Source organism: Echinops telfairi, unplaced genomic scaffold, assembly GCF_000313985.2.
Source record: "Echinops telfairi isolate 266 unplaced genomic scaffold, ASM31398v2 ScPeMD7_7424;HRSCAF=8462, whole genome shotgun sequence".
NCBI lineage: Eukaryota > Metazoa > Chordata > Mammalia > Afrosoricida > Tenrecidae > Echinops > Echinops telfairi.
The window spans coordinates 82,297,762-82,320,587 of NW_022111324.1; the positions used below are offsets into that span (position 1 = coordinate 82,297,762).

General features: G+C 42.3%; 1 protein-coding gene across 1 annotated transcript in view; it reads right to left on the reverse strand.

Annotated features, from left to right (window-relative positions):
* Positions 1–20,559, reverse strand: part of LOC101660020 (ribosyldihydronicotinamide dehydrogenase [quinone]-like) — a 32,577-nt gene extending 12,018 nt beyond the window's left edge. Inside the window, exons 1-3 of the mRNA XM_045298044.1 lie at positions 20,481–20,559; positions 14,126–14,265; positions 10,523–10,687 (exon numbers count right to left, since the gene is read on the reverse strand). Of these exons, the coding sequence (XP_045153979.1) occupies positions 10,523–10,687; positions 14,126–14,132 (172 nt within the window). The 5' untranslated portion in view covers positions 14,133–14,265; positions 20,481–20,559. The remainder of the gene's footprint in view (positions 1–10,522; positions 10,688–14,125; positions 14,266–20,480) is intronic.
* Positions 20,560–22,826: the final 2,267 nt, after the last annotated feature.

Genomic DNA, 22,826 nt, shown 5'->3' on the forward strand with positions numbered 1-22,826 from the left:
TAACAGCTTTGACCACAGGTAAAGTCATGCTTCTATTTTAGAAAAAGAAAACACATTAGTATTCTCTGTATCCCCAACCTTATGTGCTTCTTCCATAGACTTAGGAAGAATATATAATGCACATTTGGAAAAAATAAAAATTCAAATTAACCCTACAAAATCACTTTTCAGGATTTCTTAAGATTCTCTATGTCAGGAAACAATTCAAGAGTGAGCCCCGGTAGTTGAAAACTTCATTAGGAAGGGCTAGTGATACCTTGCACTACCTCATGTAATGTCCCAATTTTTCCAGTTAACAAGCTTAATTTTCAAAAGTTGGAGATTTGTTCAAGACCTTATGGTCACCAATCATCAGATAATTCTCCAATCGCCAATAGTTTCAAATCCTCATCTTTTATTGTCTTAAATACCCCCCTTAACTAGGGTCTTTACTGTAGTCAACCTATTCTGTGCTTTCTGTCGTATCCTGGGACACCCAGAGAGTCGAGCCTTATTTACCTTTACTTGGGACTGACATCAATATACCTAGACCATCAAAGGCTTCATTGCTTTGCTGAATCTTCCAGCTACTTCTGCCATGTCTTAAAAGCTGACTTACAGGACCTACTGTTTCTAAGTAATTTTCTTTTTTATTCAGTATGATTTACTGCATTCTCCCAAGAATCCCTCAGGCCAAGAAGAAGACTCTATGTATTTGCTTAATTGCTTGACTGCTAGAAGACACAGGGTGTCTAACCCACTTAAGGCCATTGAGTTGATTCTGACTCATAGTGATCCTACAGGACAGGATAGAACAGCCCCCTTTTGGTTTCTGAGGCTGTAACTCTTGATGAGAGCAAACAACCTCATCTTTCTCCTAAGGAGTGACTACAGGAGTTGACCTTGCAGTTAGTAGCCCAACGTCTAGCCCCACTACACCACAAAAACTCCTAAAAGCAAACTTCAATTAGGTAACATTCCAACTTCATAGGGGATCTAATTGAACCCACAAAGACTTCGAACAGTTTGTAGACATCCCTTGCCAAATACAAAAACAAAAAACTGAAAACCCAGCACAGGGTTGCTGAGGTCTTTGCAGGTACTGCACCAACTGGTTTCCACATTTTATTTCATTGCTCAACTACTCTATGTTTTTCTTAAAACTCAGAGCCCAGAGCATCCTGTGATAGGCTCCTGAACAGAGAGAGTACTTCGTGAACCTAGAGGACTCTAACCATTTCCTAGCTTTAAACTTACCTAGCTATGACAAATCTTCTACTAGTCCATGGAACAAACAGAAATGCCTTCAAAGTCCTTACATAATAACACAGACATTGAAAAAAAATCTATTGGATAATACTGTCCCCAATTAGATTCTGTAGCGAGAGACTATTCACTTTGTTTGAGAGCGGTAAGAGTTACTGTCAAAACGGTTTGAAACCACCACTGGCATTGTTATGGGAGGTGATTTAAATTTGTTCATCCCACATGGAGTAGGATCATTTATTAAATTTTGCCTTTCATCAGTATTTCTGTTTGCTGACTCACTTATTATCAAATTCTTATTTTATTCCCTCCACACATTCATCTGTACAGTAAAAGAATACTTGATATTGCTATTCTCTTACCTTGATTGATGACAAAGCCAACGTTGCCTTGTTTGACTAAAGAGCTATTAATTCTTAGGGCTAATCTGAAATATGTTCCTTTACATAATCCATATCTTGCCTTATTAACTAATGCATCTTATTTAAGGACTTCTATTGGTCATGTAGAGCTGCCATGAATCAGAATGGACTCAATGGCAGTGAGTATTTTCAATGGTTATAGACTTTGGTGGTATTGAACTGCTAGCTGCGAAGACAGCAGTTCAAACCCACCAGTTGCTCCACAGGAGAAAGATGAGTGGTGGTTATATAATTGGGTGTCAATTTGAGGATTAAGAGCATAGGGGCGGAGTCTAGCCTGTCATTCCAGATACAGCCAATGAGGCCTCTGTGTGAGCATGGCCTTCACCTGAGGATTCTGGGAACTCCTGTATTTCCTCCTTGGAGGTGGGAGACACTCTCTGTTCACTCTCATGGAGACTCTCTACTCACAAGGCTCACTCCCTGCAAGACATCCCTGAGGAGAAGACACAAGGACCTACCCTGATGCAGCCCTGGGAGCTGGAGAAACCCTGCCAATGCTGAGATGCTTACAACGCCACTGGATCCACAAGACTTCCCAGCCATTGGCCTGTGATCTTCCTGCACTCAGCACCATTGCATGTGTTTCGTGAGTGTGAAGGGGACCTCATAGATTGGTATCGGACATATGGGTTAATATTGGACTTATGGACTTGATCTGGAATGGCCTGGAATGTTTTCTCAATATTAAATTGCTCATGTATATAAACCTCTTTCTTATACACATATGAGTATCCATGGATTTGTTTCTCTAGCCTACCCAGACTAACTTCTGTTCCTGTAATGATTTACAGTCTTGAAAAGCCATAGAGCAGTGGTTCTCAACCTTCCTACTGCCATGACCCTTTAAGTTCCTCATGTTGTGGTGACCCCCCAACCATAAAATTATTTTTGTTGCTACTTCATAACTGTAATTTTGCTACTATTATGAATCGGGTGACCCCTGTGAAAGTGTTGTTCAACTCCCAAAGGGCTTACAACCCACCGGTTGAGAACCGCTGCTATAGAGGATCACTATGACTTGTCATGGACTCAAAGACTCAATTGGTAATGGTCAATGTTCAACCATTGTAAGAACCCATGCTATTGAAGGAAGAAGTCCAAGCTGCAATGAAGGTAATGGGGGAAAATAAGGCTCCAGGAATGGACGGAAAGCCAAGTGAAATGTTAGAACAAGCTGATGAGGCTCTGGAAGCACTATGCCAAGAAATCGGAAAGACCTGATGGAAGAGAGTCAGGTCTGTGCTGATTCCAAAGAAAGGGGTCCCAAACAAATGTAGAAATGATCTCACAGTATCTTTAATATCAACATTCAAGTAAAATTTTGCTGAAGGCAATTTTAAAATGGTTATAGTAGTATACCAACAGGGAGCTGCCAAAAATTCAAGCTGGATTCTTAAAAAGATGTGAAAGAAGAATATCATTGCTGATGTTGGATGGATCTTGGCCGAAAGCACAGAATATCCAGATGCTTACTTGTGTTTTATTGACTATGCAAAGGCATTCAACTGTGTGGTTAAAAAAACAACTATGGATCACAATGAGAAAAATGGGAATTCCAGAACACTTCATTGTTCTCATGTGGAACCTGGGAATACTGCATAGTTAAACTCAAGAAAGTTGTGTGTCAGGGTTGTACTCTTTCCCTATCCTTATTCAATATTTATGCTGAACAAATAATCCAAAAAGCTGGGCTATATATGAAGAAAAACACAGCATCAGAATTGGAGGAAAGCTTATTAACAGCCTACGATAGTCAGATGCACAACCTTGTTTGCTGAGAGCAAGGAGGACTTAAAGCACTAGCTGATGACTAAAGACTGCAGCCTTCAACATGGATTGCAACTCAATATAAAGAAAAGAAAACCCTTCACAACATCATGATAAACAAAGATAAAATAGCATTGTCAATGATTCCTTTCACTTGGGTCTGCAGTCAACACTCATGGAAACAGCGGTCCAAAAGTCCAACAAAGTATTGCATTTGGGCAAGTTTGCTGTTCAGGACCTCTTTAACATATTGAAGAGCAACAAAGAGCACTTTGAGGACTAAGATGTGCCTAACCCAAGGCCTGGTGCGTTCAATTGCTTCATATGCAATGAAACCTGGACCATGAGCAAGGAAGACCAAAGAGGAACTGTTGCAGTTGAATCATGATATTGGCAAAGAAGATGCAAAGCACAGTGGGCTACCAGAAGAACACATAACACTGTCTTGAAAGTCCAGCCAGAATGTTCCTCAGCAGCGAGATGGAGAGAGCTTATCTCATACACTTTGGGTATGTTATCAGGAGAGACCAGCCCTTCTAGGAAAGGACATCATGATTGAAAAGGTCAGCGAAAAAGAGGAAGGCCTGCAACTCCGCAGTGTGACCCAACGGCTGTCAGAATGGACTCGAACATAGCACGTGTGAAGATGGCGCCGGACAGGGCAGTATGTAGCATTTCTTGTGCTCAGGCCGCTGAGTTGGAACCTACTCAACACCACCTCCCAGCACCAACAGCCACGGTCCTTACCAAGCTGAAAATGCTGTAACTACTTCTATGAATAAGGAAGATAACTCACAAAGCAGTGTCACTAGGATTCCCGTTCACACAGGCATGGGTTTATTCTAGCAAATGTTTTTAAACATGCCTGTGCAATCAGTAGATGACTGCAGATGTTTTATTTAGGAATACACTTAGTCTTTTACTCACTGCCATTGTCTATTATGACCAATTGTGACTGTGTGTAAGGGGGTTCGCCAGAACATTGGCAGAAATAGACGGCACCAGGTCTGGAACAGAGGAAACTGCGACTCAGGCTGAATAGCCAACCAATAGAAGTTCTTCTTCAATGAGTCTTACAAGAGCATGCTGAATGTCAATCTACTGAATGTACACAGTCCTCTTCCGACCTCTGTACAAAATTCTGCCTAGCTGCATGAAAAAGATGTTTGCTTATGCTCCTGCTTTGGATCATCATGTGGAACTTTCATTTTAGAGCTTCCCAATTTGTGACTCTTTGAAGCTAATTAAGCAACTTTTAATTTTACAACAATTGGTTCATTTTTTTAACATACATAATGGGAGCAACAAACAAAAAGGAACAGTGTGACTAAAATATACTATATATCCTAGATAGATGAGAGAAGAAAGTTTCAAAGCAAAGGTATCTAAGTATTACAGGGAATTTCAGAGGATGTTTATATGCGCATCTGAGAGGCCTTCCTCAGCAAGGCAGGAAATCCAAAAGTCATGGAAGACAGATTGACACTGGGTTTGAAATTAAAAGTTAGAAACAACAGAAATATACATCAACATAGGAATTGGTAAATAAGTAATTGGGAAATACACACATAGGATGCTGTGTGTCTTAATTATCGAGTACTGCTGAAACAGAAACACCACAAGTGGATGGTTTTAACAAAAATGGTGCTGGTGGCTAATGTCTGGGACACCTGACACTGTAGCCAAAGACAGAGACCAGCATGATTCGAGAAATTCTGTTTATGTCTGCAAATGCTTGATAGAAGCAAACAGTAGGGTTTTCACCTCCCAGACTGCTTCAGAAATTCCATTAAAAGCAGCAATTCTATACTCTAAACCATGTAGCTCCAGGTTTGTTACCATGAACAATGCTCAGTAAGGGGACCGAGGAGGCACTGTTCACAGGGGACAGAGCGACATCCTTGGGGTTGTTTTGTTCCCTAACGTCTCAGGCTTCCGTGCTTATCACGGTGGCCTTGCTTGCACAGGTGGTCTTAATTACCCAGACCTGCTGACTGAGATTAAAAGGAATTTTACTGAAAACAGGGGAGGCAAGGGCGACCAGTATATTTCAGTTTTCAGCAATACAGATCCCGAACATGCTACATGCTACATTTCTGGTATTGATTAACAGCAGGCTAACTCTACTGCCTCCTATAGCAAAAGTAAATTTATTTTCTCATAATTTATAGACTAGGAGTCTGAGTGCAAGGTGCTAGTTCTAAGGAAGGCTTTTTCTGTCAGCCCTGGAAGAAGAGCCTTGTCCCTTTAGGGCTCATCTTGGTCTCTTGGAGATCTCCACGCATCTTGGCACCTATTTAACCCCATCTCTCTCCTCTGTTTGCTTATTTAATCTCTTCATATCTCAAAAGACATCGGCTCAGGACACACGCTATTCTAATCCTATACATATGCTAATATCTCAAGACAACCAATTTCCAAGTAGGATTATAGCCACAAGCATAGAGGTAAGGATTTACAACACGTGCTTTGGGAAGGCATGCTTCAACCCCAAAGCTGTGTTATCATTCAATAGACTAAGGAGTTCTGTTTAAGAGACACACACACACATATAGCTAAGAGAATCAAGTAGGCCTACTAAGCTGGGGCATCCATTTACATCTGTATCTAGTAGTGTTTCCAAATGCCTCATAAATGTGTAATTTTGCTAATGTGTGGAATAATATATAAAATACTGCACACTCAAAAGCCAAACTTCTTTGGTTCTGGTGTGTAGATAAAAAGGTTTTACTATTTAGCCTATGCTCATTTACATTTTCAAATAATTCTTACAATGTGCTGATGTTACTTTATTCACTTGAAAATGAATGGGTCTTAGAATTCTTCAACTTCCAAGTCTTCGCTGTATTTTAAGAGAAAATGATTGAATTATTAAAAAGCAATGGTGAGCATTGTCATTGTGACAATAAAAGGTTTGGGCAATCCCCATGAATACCAAATATTATGTCTGGGGCTACAGTCAACACAGTTGGACAATGGAACAAAACGAGAGGTGTTACATAGTAGAAAGATTGCATTGAATTGTTTGTAAGTGATTTGAGTGTGTCTGGAAAGACAGAGAATCAGCTGAAAACCATTACAAATAGTAAAGACATTAGTTAAGTGGCTGGATAAACATACACAGAGATAGAGAGGGAGAAATTAATCATCATCACGTACAGAAACAACAACCAGCTAAGAAGAATTATGTAAGATCTCAAATATGCACAACATTTTCAAAATAATCTGGGGGGTGGGAGGGCGCTATAGGGAAAACACTGAATTTGGCCATAGTGTCTGGCTGTTGAGGGTAGCCCTTGGCATTTTTCAGCAATCAAGGTGCCTGAAAGTGCCAGGCATATGCAAATATAATGGGAGCCCTAAGGACCACACCTGGCAAACAATTTCTAGGAAGAGAAGGAAACATGATTCAATCAATTGTATTCATGTGTTCAATGTATAATGCATATGCAATGAAGCACTTAATTATTACTGTACAGTGAGGCCAGAATAATGCACAAACATTGTTATCAGAGGCCCTGAACATAGAAGCAGTTTGGCTTCCTAGACTGGTGAGAGCATCCATCGAGTGGGAGGAGTGGCGTGAACCTAGGGACAAAAGAAGTCTCCTGCAAGACCTCCCAATGCTCACCTGCTTGGTCTCTGCACTGGAACCCTCCTTTCTGACGATGATAAGTCGGTCACTGTAAAATTAGGTAATCGTCTCCACGAATTTTGTGAGCCATTCTAGGGGGTAGTGCGAACCAGCAGAGGGTGGGGTCTGCCTCTGTGGCAGTTAATCTGAAGGACAGAATCCTTCTACCATATTGACCTAGACCCGGGTAAGAAGGCCAGGGGAGGGGAGGATTCCAAGAGTCACTGGGTGACCTGAAGTGAAAACACGGTAACCTAACTGACTTCTGTAGTTAGCCTGATTATGCCATGTTCCCCTGACTCCTACTTCCGTCTCTTTGGGGTTTGTATAAGGTTTTGCATTACTCGGAGGCAAATAAGATGTTTCCCGGAAGAACCTCCAGCTAACTATGAGAACCATTCTAAAAAGTTCGCTTCCATCGCCTCGTATGCTTACGAAAGCTGGGCGATACATGAGGCGAAGGAAGAATAGGCGCATTTGAATAGCGTTGGCACAAAATGTTGAAAGTACAGGGACTACCAGTAGAACAAACACATCTGTTTTGAAAGAAGTAGAGCCAGAGTGTTCTTTAGAACGTCTCACATCTTTGGACGTGTTGTCAGAAGAGATCGCCCAGTCCCTGGAAAAGGACATCATGCTTCGTCAAGACCAGTGAAAAAGGCGCAGGCGCTCAATAAGAGAGACTGAGACACTGACCGCAGCAAGGAGCTCAAACCTGACAGTCTGAGGATGGCACCCGACCGGGCAGTTTTTCACTCAGTTGTACGCAGGGTCACGATGAGTTAGAACAACTCAATGGACGGACAAAATTAAATCCATGACATTCGGCTCTCCAGATCACCAAAGAAGCCTTTCACTGTTGTTGTCTCATAAGGATTCGGGCCCTGGAGCTGGCGAGTCAGTTCACAGACTCCACGTTAGAAAATGTTATTAGAAAATGATTCGAGGGAGGAGGCTCACAGCATGCAGTGCACAGATGTTAATATCACTTTTATTTTGGAATTCGCGTGTTGGGGGAGTCACATACAGTTGTTTCGCATTAACTTAGGCTTCCAGATTATCACTGGATGTCATTGTTGGCCAGGACACGCAGATAGAACAACATGGTCCACAAAACCCATCCAGCGAGGTTGAGTCAGTTCTAATTCAGAGAGATCTTATGTACACCAGAAGGAAGCGTTGCTCAATCCTGTGCCGTCCTCACAACTGTGGTTATGTTGGAGCCCATATGCCAATCCATTTCTTTGGTGGTCTTCCCCTTTTGCGGTGCCCCTCTACCTTACCAAGTATGATGCCCCGCTCCAGGGATTGGTCTCTCCGGATGCCACGTGCAAAGTCTGTGAGACAGTCTTGCCTTCCTTGCCTTTAAGGCACATTCTGGCGATAATGCTCCCAAGAGAGATTTGTTCGCGCTTCTGTCAGTCCATTGTCCCTCCAATAGTCTTTACTAGCACCAAAACGCACACGCATCGATTCTGTGGTCCTCCTTATCCAATGTCCAACTTTCACACGCATCCCAAATGGATGACAATGCCATGGTTTGGGTCAAGTGCACCTTAGTCCTCAAACTGACATCCTCACTTTTCAACACTAGAGTATGTGCCCTGGATCTGTATTTCTAGCCTTCTGAAATGTGAGAGAATAAAGTTCTATTTGTTAAACCGTTCACGTGTGGTACTTCTGTTACAGCGATACCAGATAACCGAGACACAAACAGTTTTATGATGACCTGGCTCTATAATTATCAAATGACAGGCCAAACTAATTGAAACCTGGGATACTGGTTCATAACTAGATAGACAAAACATAATAGGAACAAGTGTGTGTAGGAATTTAGGATTTAGTGAAGGTTGCTGGTTACATACGATACATATAGCTGGATTATTCTATACATGGTGATGAGGCAATTAAATAGGTATTTGAAAATAAATTGGATCCATACCTCACTCTATGCGCCAAAATAAATTTGAAGTAGAAAAAATATGTACATGCAAAAAAGTAAAACCTGTCACATAGCAGAAGACACCATAAATGTTTTTTATAATCACAGAGTATGTTTTATGACATAAAAGCCAGATCATCAAATAAAAATACTGATAAAACCAACTAAATAAACTACTGCATTAAAAAAAAGCCGCAAGACATCAAAAGTAAACTAAATGTAAAAGAAAATTTGGGGGAAAAGTATTTACAATTCTCACACCATATGTCAATTTTTTAATATGAGGGAAGCTTTAAGTTTGTGGAAAATTGAATTCATAGATAATAGAATATTCCTACCAACTTATGAAACCCACTCATATATAAAGAGCTTTTAAAAATCAATGAAAAAAAAAAGCCAACAAGGTGCTACAAAAATGAGCAAAAGGATAGGAACAGATCAATGATAGGAAAGAAAATATGAGTAATTATTAAATATATATAAAGACACTAAACCTCACTTATAATGAGAGAAGAGCAAACTATAACTGCACAAAGAGGCCTTTTTTCTTTCTTTCTTTTCAGTTTGTCAGACCAGCAGTTGCAGAAAACCTTCTTAACACTGTTATTGACAGTGTGAGGAAAGAGGCACTTTTTAACTTGCTGGTAGAAGTGTAAACTGGTATAAAATTTATGGAAAGCATTTTGATACCAAAAAAAAAAAAGAGAAGAAAATGCACATTCTCTTTAACTAGTAATTCTATTTCTAGATATACTTGCGTAAGAAGTAAAGGCATATAGCCATGATTAATCATTGCACCAAAATATCAAAAACAACCTAAAATAGCCTTTAGTAGAAGCTATGTAAGTGTTTCTCTCCATGCAATGGAGTATAGCCACTCCTCACTTACCAAGATGGTTTGGCTCCAAATACCAGGTGTTGTGCCAAAATTGGCATTATGCAAAAAAGGAAGATAACCACAGCAGCTCACAAAATGGATGATGACTACATTATTACATAATTGCCAAATTACATGATTAGATAACAGCCAAATGACTAAGAATCGAGGCCCAGCCGTGTTGACATATAATCTTAACGACAGCCGGTGTTATTCTCACCTTGCACCTGGGCATTTGTTACTACGGCACACAGGTTGCTAATATGCAAAATAATTGAGTAGTAGATTTTTCACTATTGTAATAAATGTGAAATGTCAGACAACAAGACAATAGATAAGTGAGGAATTGGTGTGCTTTGCAACAGTGAAAAAGAAGGCAGTGTGAAAGTAATGTGTAAAATAGAACCAGCTGTATGTGAACTGCAGAAGGGAGCATGCACTCATGACTGCATGTGTAGCAGGGACTGTCTCGGGAGGAGTGAGACAGAAGTATCACCACTGGTCAGCACGGGGCCAGGAAAGCAGGGCAAAGGGATGGGGGTAGGGAAAAGTCACATCCAATTATGTGCTTTCTTCAAAGCATGTTTGTTTTTTAAAGAGGAAAATGAAAGATTGAGTATCCCGTGACTCACCATCGATATCTTTCCTTGTGGCCCTGGGCTCAAAGTTCATGGCATATAAATCAGACACAGTGACCGAGCAGCCCTGCCTGCTGAGCTCCTCCTCCGCCACTTTCTTCAGGGATCCATTGAAAGACCTGGGCTCTTGGTGTGCATAGACGATCAACACCTTCTTTCCTAAATTGAGAGAAGAAAATGTTTCTCAATAAGAGCAATTCCTCTGTTGAAATTCAATGATAAGTAAGACGAAAATCCAATGTTTTGATCCATCGGAAGCTGAAGCTTAGAAATACCTATCTTATGAATGGGTAACAATTTTTAAATAATGAGAATTTAAAAAATCTAGTTCTATCCTACCTCATCATGACTCGAGTTTTCTAATACACAAAAATAAGATTGGTCAAAGTATGTCTACTAAAGAACAAGCAGTTACATCCTTAAGACAGAGGCCATACTTACATCCCCACGGTCCTCCACAAGAAGGCTAGAAGAAAACACATTAAAAATGGATGAAAGCAATGGTCTAGGGACCATGAATACCAGATGAAGGGCTGAAGAACTAACATGAACACCGTACTAAGAAATATAAGCAATAGAGGCAGACAGAAGCCAAATAAGGTTCGAGGACATCCCACCTGACCTACCAGCCCAGCACTTCCAAGCAGAGAGACCAAGATAGGAGCAGCACAGGGGCCACAGACTGAATAATCAGCTTTGCTCCGGATGAAGTTACAAGGTGGACAAGGCCTGGGAGAGAAAAGCACCTGGGTGCAACATAGACTTGAGTCGTGGAAGCTCAGGAACCAGGGGGAGTGGTGCAGACTGTACTGTAGGAATGTCCAGAATCGGGAGAGGCGTGCCGGAGCAAACACACAGAGGGGACAGCACCATGGGTTGGAGCCCCCATGCCACGGGCAAGCACAGTAATAAGGAAACATCATGAATTAGAATTTATGAACACCAAGACCAAGGGCCAGAGAAATGAGCTGGCAATCCTAGAAGAAAATCTAGATAGACATGCTAAAAGAAGAAAGGGTCACAAAGTCTGGACCCAAGCCCCTGGGAAAGCTGGAAGAGAACGCAGCAGACTGCCACTACGAGCACATTTCCCAGGTGCAGGCAGAGGGTCTGCTTGGCCTCAGGCTCCAGGAACATATCTGAGTATAGAAGAGGTGAAAGACATGGGACGTCACCACACTCTTCTATCTGGACCGATGACCAAAACTCAAAACCAAACTCTGCCATTGGTTTCAATGCTCAGCGGTCCTTTAGGACAGACTAGAACCACCCTGTGCGTTTCTGAGATTGTCCTTCTTTGGGACAGAATGGGAATGGGAATAGAAAGCCTCATCTTTCTTCCATGGAGCAGCTGGTAGTCTCTAACTGCTGACCTTGCAGTTAGCAGCCCAATACTTAACCACTACAGCACCAGGATAGACTACAGCTATGCTAACATACAATGGCTTCAGATCTGGAGATGCGGATGATTTCCAGTGTGAATGGGTGGAGGAGCTTGCACCTTCCTTCCTGGGAGCACAGAGGAGGGAAGCCTTGGACCCATCCATCAGCCTCAGCAGGGAGCACCATCAACTAAACCACCCACCAGGAACCAGCCATCGTGGGTGGAAAACTTTCCTGGCAAGCTGGTGGCTCCAAAGCAATAGCAGAACTTCTGGAGAGCCTCCACCCTTAGCCTTACCAGTGCAGCAGAGAAGAGCCCCAGAAACACCTGCAGTCACCTGACACTGGGCACAACGCAGGCCACAGCACATGAACAGCCAGGCAGGCAGCCCTGACAGAGAATAGCAACCAGGGTGCAGTCTGGGCTGAAACACCCGAGCAAGCAGACTTGGGACAAGGCAGCTAGGTGAGTAGTGGTCGAGCTGGAGTTCCTGAGAATGCAGAAAGCAGCACGGAGAGGAGCGCTGTGTGGACTCGGGAGCACGGAGAGTGAGACCACGGGGCGAATCTGGAGGAGGAGCTGCGACTCGAAGGGGAACACCACTGAGCAGTTTCTATTCTCCACCGTGGTTTCCATTGCAGCCGTGAGCGATCACACAGCAAGTTTAAACAACGACTCCTGTATCTGAGAGTCTCTGTGGCTCAGGATACACTGTGTGATCTGATTCTGCTAAGGGTCGAAAGAGAAGTAACGGGAGAAAAATGACTTTGAGCCCGTTGTGGACTAACTTTTATCAGTGAAAGCAAGAAAGGTCCAATTCTATTTCTCATGCACTACCATAACATGTTAAATCAAAGATTAGCAATCTTGACTTGTACTTTTGAGCTAATATTATAAGCTTATCCAAAAGATATTTGGACAGGAGTCAAGGTCAATGTTTGCCATCAGAGCTATTTCCCCTACCGCAAAGGTTTTGATGGTTGCCTCCTGATAAAGGCTCAGAGAAGATTCCGGTCTTACGGGCATGGCTGCATTGTTCACATTATTAGCCCCTGCACTAGAGTTTCCCCCTTTCAGAAGGTCCCATGCTATCATGTATGCATTTCACCTGCTGTTGTTAGGTGCCATTGAGTCAGCGCCAACTCACAGCTGTCCTGTGTTCCACAGAACAAAACACCACCCAGTCCTGTGTCATCCTCAAAACGGATCCTACGCTTGAGCCCCCTGTTGCAACCACTGGGGTCCATTCACCTTGTGGAGGGTCTTCCTCTGTTTGCTTGTCCTTCTCTCTTACCAAGCATGGTGTCCTTTTCTGGGACCAGTCTCTCCTGATAACATGTCCAATGTACATAAGACGAAGTCTTACCATGTTTGCTTCTACGGAATATTCTGGCTGTACTTCTTCCAAAAGGGCAGCTTAAATTTGCCTGGGCAGTCTCTAACGCTACATTATTAACATCTTGGTTTAAAAATGTTTGAAGTAAACAGCTTCAGGGCATTCAAGTGAGTATAAAGGTTGACTTTGATAGCTTAGGTTAATGATGAACATTTTTACTTTAACTCTTTGGATTCATTTGCTACTAAGGAAGTCTACAGAGTGTTTAACAAGAGAACAGATAAAAATGAAATATCAATACCAACACTTCTCAACTGGGGGCAAATTTGCCATCCAGGAGATGTGCTACTCAACACCCAACAATACACAGGACACCAGCCACAACAAAGAATTGTCCCACTTAAGCTGTCAACCCTAATCTACACTCTAGTGTGTGGAACAAGTTGGAGTTGTGCAGGCTTTGCAACAGAAAGGATTTCCATGTTCAACTGCTGAGAGGAAAAAAAGAAGTTGCCGCATTGTGTGTGTATATGTGCATGCTTATCATGAACAGAAATAAAAGTAGGGTAGAATAACCTCAATGTAGTTTACTGTGATCGTCGCTGGGGCTCATTCATTCAACTGAGCACCTACTATGACCCGGGGATTATTCCAGGGTGAAGCAGGCCTGGTGCTCACTTTCAAGGAATGTATATTCAAATGGGGTTGGGGTGAAGAATAAAACAAAACAAAACAAAAATACAAAATAAGGGGATTCCAGATAGTGATCCATGTCGTACCCAAGATTTCAGTGTTAATTTGGAGTTTTTATAATTCGCAATGCATTCACTATCTTATCAATTGTAACAAGTTTAACTCCACCATAGCTAATGGTTACCTGCCATCCTCTGGAAAGATGGATTCCTTTTTTCTGAGGACTGAAAAGAGGGTCTGCTGCTGTTTCGGAGCAGCAAGGCCGGCAAGGTACGGTGGCCCTTAGCTTTCGAAGGAAGTCACTCTCTTGGCAGGACCAACAGTCTGTGAGCGAAACAAACACAGGCAGAGGTTGAGACCCAGGTCAGAGGTGCTGGCTCCAGGCCACACTGCCACTTCTTCAATATCATGCAAACATGTCAGAAGAAGGCTACTCAAGAGAGAAGCCTCTGGAAATGTAGGCTGCTGAGAAATACTCAAGGCAGGGTCCAATCCAAACTTTTCAGTTGAAAAGAATTCAGACACTTCTGTGAACGAAGCTGCTGAGAAAGGCCCTGGGTAAGGAGACTCAATGCCCGGTCTCTCTTCCCACGCCCCAAGTTCTTCCCTTGGGTAACCAGCCACAGGACAGTGCGGAGTCCAGACACCTCAGTCAGGTTAACGGAGCAGAGGTGATGTTACTAGGCCTCCAGTTATCCCAGTTCTGTTTGGGTCTTTTTCCTCACCTGAAAATGAGGGAGCTGGTTTAGACCTGGTTCCCACTGAGGATACCCGAAAATGCTTGACATGGTTTCCCAGAGCCATGGCACAGCAGAAACTTGCAAGTCAGAGGGATTTGGCCCCAGTCTCCCTTGAGCTGAGGGTACGGATGAGTTGTACACAGAAATCACATTGTGGGGCCTCTTACAGAGGCTGACTCAGCTGGGAGGTATAGGATTCCCGCCCTGCCACTCACCTGCTTCTTTGAACTATGAAACAGTGACCATGGCTCTGATAGACTGCTTGTCCTGGGAAAGAGGTCGTGGTCTAAGGATGACGGGACACCTGGATTATTACTGCTTTCTATAATCGGGAAGAGCATTCTGGATTTCCAAGTTCCAGACTTCTTTTACATGAGAGACCAGGACCCTTATTTCGTGTCCGTGACTGAAGCTGATTCTATGACCAGAATGAGAGGACTCAAGACACTTCTCTGGCCAGAAAACGACCTACTGAGTGGCAGCTTTCTCCAGTACTTCTCCAGGAGCTGAAGACACTGTGGTGACCAAGACAGACAAGAGTGGTGCTTCATGCCATTGGTGTTGTGTAGGCGAAACAATAAACCAAAAGGCAAAGAAATCACCCACAGAATCAGAGAGAGCGGTCAACATTGCAAAGAAATCAGCATGTCAGTGGATAAGATGGCAGGGCTCTGGTGGCTGGTAAACCAGGCTGAGCCAAGGTGTCCCTGAGCATGGCGCTGACCATGCAAAGGCCTGGGGAAACAGAGGCCCAGGTCGAAGGAAAACAAGTGCATGACTAGACTTGTGTACAAAGCAAGAGTTCAGTGGTGGGAGATGCAGTCAGAGAGGCGGCAGGGATCCAACCAAGCTGCGCTCCTAGGGCAGAGGCCCGAATTTTATGCTAGCCTCCCAGAAAGCTACGTGGGCATCTTAGACAGAAATTGTGGGGGCTGTTTACCTGTAAAACAGGACTAGTGTCACTCCAAACTTGGGGAGTATCTTCCCCTGGAAACCTCAAAGTATAGGCCCACAGCCACCTTAATTTAGACCAAGTACTCTCATTAGGCCACCAGTTATCACCGTTCTGTTTCTCTTCAGGCCAGCTTACATGTCAACATCATGGTCCTGGCCACATGAGGCATTCAAACCGGGGGGACCCTGTCTAGTCCAATTCCTCTAGTTGTACGGAATAAGAAACTGAGCCCCAAAATGGCATAGAAAAGACTTGCACCCAGGTCTCCAGACTCTCTGCCAGGGCCATTCCTTCACCCTCGCTCTCCTTTCTCTAAGTCGGCCGTTTTCCTCCTCTGTTCAACGCACTTACTCAACTTCGTAGGAGAAAGAGCCACGTGTTTATTAGTCTGCATCAGGGGTGTCAAACTGGCAACCTGCAGGCCGCATGCAGCCCCCAAGTTGTGGCCCACGATGCTGTGAAATAAAATGTAATGAGGGAATTGTGTGTACGGTATTGCCTCGACCTCCCCTAAGCGCTATTTTCTTCATAACAATTTTTTTCTATTTTCATGTTATTTCAGAGCATTGTGGGCCACAAAAAATTACCTCAGGGCCCACATGTGGTCCCAGCAGGCCGCCAGTTTGACACCCCTGGTCTACATCATAGGCTCCCAAACATATTGGGTCTACCTCTCAATTTTCAGGGGGCTGATAGCAATGATGGATACCCCCACCCCCCGCAGGGGGATGAACAACAGATGCCATGGGGGAAAGGAGACAGCTGTCGGTGTATGATATGAAAATAATAATCATTTATAATTTATCAAAGGGTCACGAGAGTGGGGGCAGGGAAAAGGGACTGATACTAAGGGCTCAATAGAAAGTAAATGTTTAGAAAATAATGATGGCAACATATGTGCAAATATGCTTGATACAATTGATGTGTGGATTGCTATAAGTCATATAAGAGCCCCCAATAAAATGATCTTTTAATTTTTAAGAAAAGGCAAGAAAGAAAAAAAGGTCAAAGTGGATGTCAGATGAGAAACTGGCTCTTGATGGTAGAGCAACTAAGGCAAATGGAAGAAATGAGGAGGTCAAAGAGCTGCACAGAAAATTTCAAAGGGCAGCTGGAGAAGACAAAGTAAAATATTATAATGAAATGTACAAAGACCTAGAGTCAAAAAACCTAAAAGAACACGCTCAGAATATATTAAACTGAAAAAACTAAATAAAAACTTCAAGCATTAATTAAATTGTGATCATGAAAGATTCTGTGGACAAAATATAGAATGATATAGGCATCATCAAAAGATAGAACCAGTGGTGTGAGTGGCAAAACAGGGAGGGTAAAGGGAGAATGGGTAGGGAAGAGGGAACCGATTACATGGAACTGTGTGTGACCTCCTCCCTGGGGGACAGACAACCAAAAAGTGGATGAAGGGAGACGTCGGACAGGGCAAGATATGACAAAATACCCATTTATAAACTATCAAGGGCTCATGCGGGAGGGGGGAGCGGGGAGGGAGGGGAAAAACGAGGACCTAATGTCGGGGGTTTAAATGGAGAGAAAATGTTTTGAGAAACGATGTACAAATGCGCTTTACACAATTGATGTGTGTATGGGTTGGGATTACAGTTGTATGAGCCCCTAATAAAATGTTAAAAATAAATAAATAAATAAATAAGGAATATACAGACTCTCTATGCAAAAACAAAACAACCAACTAGAGGTATCATATGAGCAAGAACAAATGATGCTGAAGGAAGAAGTTCAAGCTGCACTGAAAGCATTAGCCCAAAACAAGGCTCCAGGAATTGATGGAATACCAATTGAAATGTTTCAACAAGCTTATGAAGCACAGGAAGCACCCACTAATATATACCCAGAAATTTGGAAGACTGCTACTTGGTCAACTGCTTGGAAGAGATTCATATTTGTACACATTTCAAAGAAAGGTGGTCCAACAGAATGCACAATTATAGAACAGTATTGATATCATATGCAAGTGATATTTTACTGAAGATCATCCAACAAAGGTTGCAGTAATACATTGACAGGTTTCCACTGGATTCAGAAGAGGACGTGAACAAAGGATATGATTACTGATGTCATATGGATCTTGGCTGAAAGTAGAGAATACTAGAAAGTTGTTTACTTGTCTTTCATTGACCATGCTAAGGCATTTGACCATGTAGATCACAACAGATGATGGGTAACTTTGAGAAGAATGGAAATTCCGGAACTCTTAATTGTGCTCCTGAGAAACTTGTTGTGCAAACAGAACAAGGGAATGATGCTCAATATCAGGAAAGATGTGTGTCAGGGTTATATCCTCTCGCCATACTTATTCAATATGCATGTTAAGCAAATAATCAAAGAGAAGCTGATTTATATGAAGAAGAATTTGACATCAGAATTGAAGCAAAACTTATGAACTATGTCTTATAATGCTGATGACCCAATTTTGCTTGCTGAAAGTGAGGAGGATTTGAGGCACTTGATGAAGGGGTCAAGGGTTTCAGCCTTCAGTGTGGATTACAACTCTGTAAAGAAGACCAAAATCCTCACAACTGGACCAGTAGGTAACATCATGAGAGATGGAGAAAAGATTGAAGTTGCTAAATATTTCATCTTGCTTGGATCCACAATCAATGTTCATGGAAGCAGAAGTCAAGAGATTAAAAGATGCATTGCACTGGGTAAATCTACTCCACAAAACATCTTTACAGTATTGAAAAGCAAGGATGTAACTTTGAGGACTAAGGTGTGCCAGATGCAAGCCTTAGACTTTCAATTGCCTCATATGCATGTGAAAGTTGGGCAATGAATAAGGAAGAATGAAAAAAGGAAGAATGAATGCATTCAAACCATGGTATTGGTGAAGAATATTGAAAATATCATGAACTGCCAAAGGAATCAATAGATTAGATCTCTCTTGGAAGAAGTATATTCAGAATGTCCCATAGAGGCGAGGATGGCAAGACTTCATCTCATGTACTTTGGACATGTTATCAGGAGAGACCAGTCCTTGGAGAAGGACATCATGCTTGGAAAGTGGAGGGGCAGCAAAAAAGAGGAAGGCTCTCAAAAGATGGACTGACACAGTGGCTACAACAATGGGCTAAAACATAAGAACAATTGAGAACATAAGAAAATGCCAGACTGAGCAATATTGTTTGCTCTGTTGTGTATAAGGTTGTTTGCTTAGTTGTTTGAGTTGCTGTGAGTCAGAACCAACCGGACAGCACCGAGCAACAATGTGGAACAGAGCAGCACGGCTGCATGGGGTTTCTGAGGTTCTAAGCTTTAAAGAAACAACTGCTTTATCTTTCTCCTGCTAAGCGGCTTGGGGGTACAAACAGCTGACCTTTCAGATAGGAGCCCAACAGCCCGCTTAGCCCACTGTCCCACCAGGGTTCCCCTATAAAATAACAAACATTATATAGAGACAAAAATTATATAGAGAGCAATGGTTACAAGTGGTTACCATGGGTAGGAGCAGAACAGGGGAAATCACTTTCTGGAAAGCAGTGATTTAAAAGGCTGCCTCTGTTGATATTAGTTAAGTATGACTAAACAGTCCATCAGATTAGTTTTCATGGCTTCCTGGGTCTGTTCAGTCCATTAGCCTGAAATTGCTTTCGGCGTCCTTTCTACGTCCTAGCTCCACGAGTGGCTTCTAGTGTCTTAAAAACGTGCACGAGGCTGTCCAAGATACAGCAGCTGGTCTCTATTCACCTCAGAGGAAAAAGGAAACCCAGGCTTGGAGGATGAAATGAACTGCAGGTTTAATCGCCTCCTCTCTGCTGCGAGACCAGAAGAAACAGATGGTGTCCAGCTAACTACCATTACTGAACATTGTGATCAAGTATGGGTCCTGATGTGATCAGAGGGAAAGCACGGAGCACACCTTCAAATTTATATGTTTGTGAGACTTACTGGAGCTATTGACACTGGGGGAACCCCATAGTCTATTGCCCTGGAATAAACTTTAAATCTTGAACAGAAACTATTCCACGAGCCATCATTAAACTAAACAAGTAAATTAGTGCAAAGAATGTGTGTGCCTTGGGCACTGAACACATAGAAAGAATTGTCTGGCAAGTGAATCTAATGCACAGATGAGACCCTGAAGGGGCAGAGAGTGTAAATTAATTGTGATGTGCCCATGTAGATTGAGAAAGGGAGACCGGTAACAACATGAAGTACGTAATCAAGTTCACTGGACTATCTCTGCAGAAACTGGGCGCTTCATTGTGCACACTGCACATCGCCACCAAAATTAAAGCAAATAAAACACAAAAGGAACTAGATTTTCTTGGTTTTGTTATAGATTGCCACAAAATCCTTGAAAATGGCTGGTCTGAACTACTGTGACCTTTGTCTGGTTTAGGAAGAACTCTCAGGTCTGACCAGGAAGACCCTGTTCCCAAGCAAATCTCGGGCTCAGCCTCATTGGTGAGGTGGGGCACCGCAGTCCAGACATCCGAAGTCAGAATAGATTCCTGAGAACTGTGCCCAAATTATGAGTCAGCTACTGCCACCAAGTGGATCCCAAGGCAGTGATCCCCCACAGGACAGAGTAGAACTGCCCCTTGAGTCTCTAAAAATCTAAGGAAGTAGAGAGCCTTTTCTTTTCCTTGTTTTTCTCCCACAAAATAACTGGCGGATTTGAACTGTTTACGTGGAAGTTAGCAATTCAACTCTTTAGCCACTATGCTACCAGGGCAGTAAATGCCAAATACAGGAATATTTCAAAATGATTCAGGTTTCCAGCAGCAGAAACCACGGAGCCCGTGCCTTCCTGCGCCTGGTACCGACCTCTAAAAGCTCTCAGCCCCACTGAGGGGAGCACTCACCCAGCAGAAGCAGCCGCGGGGAGGATCGCAGTGGATCTGGGCCCAACCGAGCAGTCCCCGGACCTAGAAGCCCGGCAGTTGGGCGGCGCTGGTGATGACAGCGGCCGGCTCCGCCCCCGGCCCCGCCCCGCAGGCCAGACGGATCCGGACATCCCAAGCCGTGGGGCCGAGTCAAGGGCGCCCGCTCCGGTCCGCGGAATGCCTTTGTGAAAACGCAGCCCGGAAATGTCACGAACCACCTGCGAGAATCTCTCGAGAGTGATGTTGGGCGACAACTCCAAAACGTGACATCCTTAGATGAGTACGCTGATGCAACATCCTCAGAATAGCTAGTTTTGAGATTAAAAAACATATATATAGAAATCATTTTACTGGGGGGCTCTTGCAGCTCTTGTCCACACATCAATTGTATGAGCTCATGGTATCAACTCATTTTACACATCAGCATTCAACAACTTAACTAATTGATCAAACCTACCAATGGCTTCCCTGGTCCCCTGCGTCTGACACCCTCTTTTGGTCCCCCCCCCCACACCTTCTTGTAGGATATTATCTGCACCTTCATCCGGAGGTAGCACCTGTCCACGCATCTGTTTACTGTTTACCCTTCCTGCCCCTTCTCCCTGACACCTGGTAATCATCACAGTCTGCTTCTTTTGGTAGGAACATCTTGATTATTTTTAAAATATCGGTTTTATGTTTCTAAAATACTGCTCGGCTTACCAGAGCTTTTCATTTCAACATCACTTTTCTTCAAGAAACGCTTATAAATTCCCTGGTAAACATCAGGTTTCTCTTTTGTTTTTAGGAGGTTTTTCAGTTCGTGTGATGTGTTGCAAAATGTTTTGACATTGTATTTGTTTTTTGATCTCATGTCAAAAGTGTATGAGAAGCGAGAAAAAAGTGTGTTCATACATATTCAGTTAGTTGTGAAGCCTGGATTTAAATAGTTCATGAGTACAAATTTTTTACAAATGCAATCAATAAATTGAGCAGTTGGCACATAGTCCACAAGTTAACTTTATATATTGTAAAATTTCTCTCAAATTATGATATCAATAGGAATTTTTAATATGATGATTACTCTTTATTGTTTTGTACTAAAAGATGTCATTTATAGCATGCCAACTACAATTTTCATGCTGAAAAGGACAAGAGAATTTTGAATATAAGCAGTCTTCATTATTAACAAATGAATTTTTCAAAGATTTTAAAAAATCATTAAGTGTGTAACACCATTCCATGATTTTTTCATAATATAATAGTAATTAAATGAATGTCTTGAGAAATAAATTTTATGTTGCATGAATCAAATATACAAATTGGTACAAATTATTTTCATCAGTTGAGAAAACACTGGTTGTGATGATTCTAAACTAAGTCTATTAAAATGGCTGATAATAAGATTTTTCAATCATATAAGGCAATATGTAGAAATGCATTTAAATATAGCAACATAAATGCGCATGAAAAGCTTACATTGAACTACAAACCATTCTCAGTATTTGATAACTATGGGCTATATGTGAAGGGAGCTGATACCTCTCTATCTGTGGAATAAGCTTGGAGAAGACCTTCCCCGGAGAAAAAGCTCTGGACATCAGTTTTTGCACATGACATTGTAAGGATACCTGAGAGTGAAAATTACCCTATTCCTCTTAAGTTCTCTTTCTCACTCTATGTGTCTCAAGAAGGGTTTGGCAAATAAGAACAAGAAATCACCTGGGGAGAAAAATTACCTGAAGACCAAGCTCTGTACACACAGTGCCATGCTCATGTACAGTCTTAGAGAACATGCTTGTCTTTAACAAAAACTCAAATAATTTAATATCTGAAACACATGAATAGACATTATTTCCATGAACATCATTGATTTACATAATTATGTAACTCCATTATAACTCTGTAATTTCAAATTGCATGACTGGTTGTAAAATTGTACGAACCCCCTGAAATACCATCACCAACAAGCACAATTTTACTGTTTCCTTTCCTTTTACAAAACCATTTTTAATGTTATTTAGGTGGGGGTTTATATATCAGATCATCATTTTTGTGTTCAACAACTCTAATACCTCTGAACCCACCACACCGCCAACCCTAATCTTGTACCTCCTGAATCTCCCTCACCCTTTTTCGCTCATTTGTCTCTTGTAGGATATTAGCTTTTCTTCTATGAAGTTAATGCCTATCTACTCTTTGCCCTATATTACCTGTTCCCTCGGTTCCCTTCCCACCTCTGATAACCATCAGTCTTTATTTATTTTTGTCATGAAAACCTTTATCTTGATTTTTTTTTTACATACCAGTGGCCTCATAGCAATAATTGTCATTTTGTAATTGATG